Source organism: Oratosquilla oratoria, unplaced genomic scaffold (assembly GCF_046742065.1).
Source record: "Oratosquilla oratoria isolate Oo_2021 unplaced genomic scaffold, ASM4674206v1 SCAFFOLD63, whole genome shotgun sequence".
Classification (NCBI taxonomy): domain Eukaryota; kingdom Metazoa; phylum Arthropoda; class Malacostraca; order Stomatopoda; family Squillidae; genus Oratosquilla; species Oratosquilla oratoria.
Genome location: NW_027467727.1, coordinates 905,001 through 909,729, shown reverse-complemented (window position 1 = coordinate 909,729; position 4,729 = coordinate 905,001). Strand labels below are relative to the sequence as shown.

General features: G+C 51.2%; 1 protein-coding gene across 1 annotated transcript; it reads right to left on the bottom strand.

Annotated features, from left to right (window-relative positions):
- Positions 1-787: 787 nt before the first annotated feature.
- On the bottom strand, positions 788-3,810 carry LOC143023822 (uncharacterized). The gene has a single exon (XM_076182446.1). It carries the CDS (start codon positions 3,575-3,577, stop codon positions 1,346-1,348), a length of 2,232 nt encoding a protein of 743 aa, XP_076038561.1. The 5' UTR covers positions 3,578-3,810; the 3' UTR covers positions 788-1,345.
- Positions 3,811-4,729: the final 919 nt, after the last annotated feature.

Sequence of the window (4,729 nt, the reverse complement as noted above, 5' to 3'; positions counted from 1 at the left end):
GACTAGGAATAACGCTTGACTAGATATGTTCTGACTAGAAAGGCTGTTTGACTAGACGTACCTTTGACTAAAAATACATTTTGACTAGACATGTTTTTACTAAATCTACTCTTTGACTAGACAGTTTGTCGAACAAAACATATATTTTGATTTGATGATTATTTTGATTACGTGCGTTTTGTGTCAGGCAATTGGGTGCTGAGGCGAAAGAATGATTTTGACCAAATCGCTCATTTAACACCAAATCCACTATCTACGGTCTAGACTAGATTGCATTTTAACTAGAAAAGGTGCTGGACTAGATGCTTTTGATTATCTATGAGCGTTCTAGCAAGACGGGAGTAATCATTACCATAAACTAGAAAATTTGATTGGTTAATGAACGTTTCGGATGCATGAACAATTTATCTAGGGCAATTTGGCATTTGTTTAGATGAAGTTCTAGATGTATAAATTCTATCTCCGATTTCTATGAAGTTATGTGTGTACTGGTTTATGTGTACAAACGTACAGGCTTACACAGATGGACTTATGCATACATCCTTATATACGTATGTACATACATGCATGTATGTATGTAACTAATACATACCAACTAATGTAAATGCATGCATACGTACATGTGCTCGCTTATAGTATGTTTATACATATATATATATATATATATATATATACAAATATATATATATATATATATATATAATGTATATATATATACATATATATATATATACATATGCATATATGTATTTGAATGGAGAATAAACACACAGATCCCTATGTGTAATTTTCTGGTTTATATAGATAGGCATGTTCATGCATGCATGTAAAACAGATAACTGTGAAACGTATATGTTCTAAGAGAAGACCTATTGTATAATGACTAGAGAAGATACAAGACTAGGAAATATTGCATTTTGCCTAGGTAAACCTTAAACTAAATGTATCCGAACGCAGAGCTAGAGTAAGCACAGTCTGTGGAAGATGACGCTATACAGATGGTTTTCACACAATACAAGTAAACAAATAATAAACAAGGACCTTCGACTAGACACGAGTGATTCAGCTAGTTAGTATTCTAGTAAGTTAATAAAAAAAAACACACAGCATGACTAGAACAGAGACTTATGACTAGACCCTAATGGCACAGCGACAGGCATCAGGTCTTTTGAGATGGGAATGTGAGCCTAAAACGTGTCACAAATTGGCACGGGTGTTCATCGCTCGCGCATCTCTGTTGTCTTATGTATTTTTTAATTTAAGGAGGAGAGGTTCAGGAGAGACTTACTGATGGATGGATGTGATGTTGAAGGTTGGTCCAAACCAGCAGCGGGTTGGCGAAGACTCAGGAGGTCGCTGACAGGGGTGGAGGGTGAGGTTGAGGCAGGAGGTGGGGCGGCCGCACCGTCGTCAGGAGAGGGTGATGGTGCGGCGGAGGCGGCGGCGGTTGTGATGCTGCCGAAGGAGGTTGCGGCTGGACGAGCGGGTGTCTTGGGGAGTACTGTGGTCTCGGCACCCGAAGGGTTCTGCTCGAAGTCAGGCTCTGGTCGTGGACGTGACTTGTCGCTAGGTGGAGCTGAAGAGCAGCCGGCGAGTAGAGAACGGCGCCACAGAGTCTGCAGGCGACCATCTCGTTCTGGTACTGGCTGACTCCCGGGGGAGAGAGCATGGGCTTGCTGGTGTAGTGTCCTACTCCTGGTGGGGAGAGGAGAGGTTTGGTGGCCATGGTGACGATCGGCGTCAGGTTGATCCCCCCTGGGCCTTGGAGGCTTGACTTGGGGCTGTCCCCTCTCCCGACAGAGGCCTGGTGGGTGGCCATATGCTTCCTCAAGTAGGACTGTCGACGGAACTTCTTCGGGCACAAGTCGCACTCGAAGAGTTCCTCCGAACCGTCTGGGTCATCCACGCCTACGTCCTTGACGTCGCTGAGGGGAAGCAGGGCAGGCGGGCCGCCCTTGGGGATATTGTTGTTAGTCGTGCTGTTGTTATTGTTGTTGTTTGGGATGAGGGTGTTACTGCCAGTGGCCTCAGACTTGCCGACGTTATTGTTGTTGTTGTTATTGCTGTTGTTGCTCGAGGACGAGCCTTTGGGTTTGTGCCATCGCCTGTGGGAGGCGAGATTCGCAGGACAGTTGAAAACCTTGTCACACTCGGGGCACCGGTACTCCACGTGGATGATTCTCGAGCAGCGATGCTGGGCCAGCCCGAAGGCATCGTCGTAGAGTTCCTTGCACAACCTGCAGACGTAGTCACCAATCTTGTTGTCAATCTTGGCGAGCTCGGCCTTGGCCTCCTCCGTGATCTCAACCACGTTGTACTCGGGGTCGATGTCACCCTTTCGGACGACGAGAGGTTCCTCACCCTCGGCGAGCTCCCGGATGATAGTCCCCGAAACAGGAGAAGATTTCTCCTCATCGAAGTTGAGTCTCCGGGCAGCCTTCGTCTTCTTTGGCGTCTTCGGCTTCTTTTCCGGAGTCACCGTTTGAAGGGGAGACTTCCTCTTCTGCGGCGTGACGGAGAGGGCCTTGTCGGCGGAAGAGGAGGAGGATGAGGATGTGGAGGAGGATCCCTTGAGTGGGCTTAACGGAGGGGCGGAGTGGATCGGGGACAGCATCCCATGGGGGAGCTTGGTGGAGAGGTTGAGGAGGTCCTCAGAGTGAGGACCTGGGTGTCCCAGACCCGCCGCTCCGGGAGACGCCTGGAGGGGGATATCGTAGTGGGAGGACCTGCCCAAAGGCGAGGCGAAGGGGGAGACCGGGCCTCTGACCGGGGAAGCGCCGTGGGGCCAGTAGACCGCCGTGGACAACAGGTGGTATGGGCTCGACTGCGGGGGAAAGAGATACCGCTGAGGTTCCTCTACCCCTGGCAGGCTGAGACCCACCGCCCCCGTGGGCGTGGAGGCTCTGACGGAGGAGGGGGCCTCGTGGCAAGGGAAAGGGCTCACTTCGACAGAGGTGGTCACGACAGGGTGAAGGTCGTCCTCACGTACCTTTCGTTTGACGAGGTTGAGAGGTTGATCTTCGACCTCGTCCTCAGCGGTCGGTGTGGCGAGGGCGTCGTCGTGGTGGAGGCGGTGGAGGTCCGGGTAGACGAGCCTCTGTGGGTGGTGGTAGTACCCTCCGCTGGGACGCCTAGCGAGATCGCCATCAGAAGGACTGCTGAACCCAGAGTCCGGTGTTCTCACGGGCGTCCTGCCTCCCTTGTCGGCGCCCCTGAGGTGTATCCCTTCCGGGTACCCCTCGGGTATCGTGGGCACCTCTCCAGGGTTGTAGAGACTCCTGTCCGAGGGGTCGTCGAGGTCTGCTTTGACATCGCCGTCTTCGTGGCTCTGCTGAAGACGGTTGTAGACACTATAGTCAACGGGAGCTTCTTCGGGTTTGCTGGTGGTGCCCTTCGGGGTGGCCAGGATTTCCTGTCTCCAGGGTCTGTAGTGGGGAACCACGACGGAGGAGGAGGACTGGGGGCCGTCCTCGCCCTCGGTGGGCGTCGGCGGAGGCGGAGACGACGTCGAGTTGAGAACACTCATGTTGTTGTTGTTGCTTTCTTCACGTCTTTTGACAAGAAACCCTTTCGGCATTATCACAGTCGAGATCACAGCTGATGGACAGTTTTGCTGACAGTCACTTGTTGGAGGGTGTCAGTTCCCGCACGCTGGCTATCATGTTGGCGCGCACGGGTGTCGGTGGTAGTGCGGTGTGCGTAATTAATTGAAGGTGAGTCAGAGCGCGGGGTAGCGCGTCCGCCCTGCTCACCGTCTCGTAACCAACTAACCCGGCATCGCCTCTCACGCCGGGCTCCTTGTCCTCCTCCTCCTCCTCCTCCTCCCCACCTCCGAAGCTTCCTTCTCCCCTCCTCCGGCCCGCGATGCGAGTGGCCGTGTGGTGGCGCTCGGGGTCTCCCAGGCCGCGTTCTCCAGTGGCGGCAGCTACATCGACAGACCCACGCTGATTGGCCCCACGTTCCCGCACTCGCCGGTGATTGGCTGCGCGTGTCGGCGTGCCTGTTGGCCCCGCCCCGTGCAGGTGTGTCGCCAGGGGCACGTGCCAACCCCCTCTCCTCCCCCCCTTCCCTCTCTCTCTCTCTTCCCACCCCCCCATCTCCTGTCCCTCACCCTCCCATCCCGTCTCGTCACCCTCCCTTTCCCTCCCTTCTTACCACCCAACGTCCGCACACAGTGACACACACATACACACACACATATACGCATACTTATATATGCACATATACCAATACATACACTTACATTATGCACATGCGCAGGTATTTACATATGCACATACGCATACACACGCACTTATGAACAGATACATACAAATATTCACACATATAGACATACTCATGCACATACACACACGTGTACACACATGTAAGCATACTCATACACATATACATACGTATATGAACACATATACACATACGGACATATATACATATACATGAATACATAAAGACACATACACGCATGTACATATGCATACACACTTGAACAATGATAGTCATATACATACACATGCACACACAAAAATATACATATACACTCACAAGCATACATACACACACATAAGCACATGTATACAAATATAAATACACATGTTCACATATACATCCACACATGCATGCATATACACATACACGCGCACGCGCGCACACACACACACAAACACACACACACACACACACACACACACACACACACACACACACACACACACACACACACACACACACA

What these genes read in the sequence shown, in the direction of transcription:
- LOC143023822 (XM_076182446.1), bottom strand. Translation starts at nt 3,577, where the DNA reads ATGCCGAAAGGGTTTCTTGTCAAAAGACGTGAAGAAAGCAACAACAAC.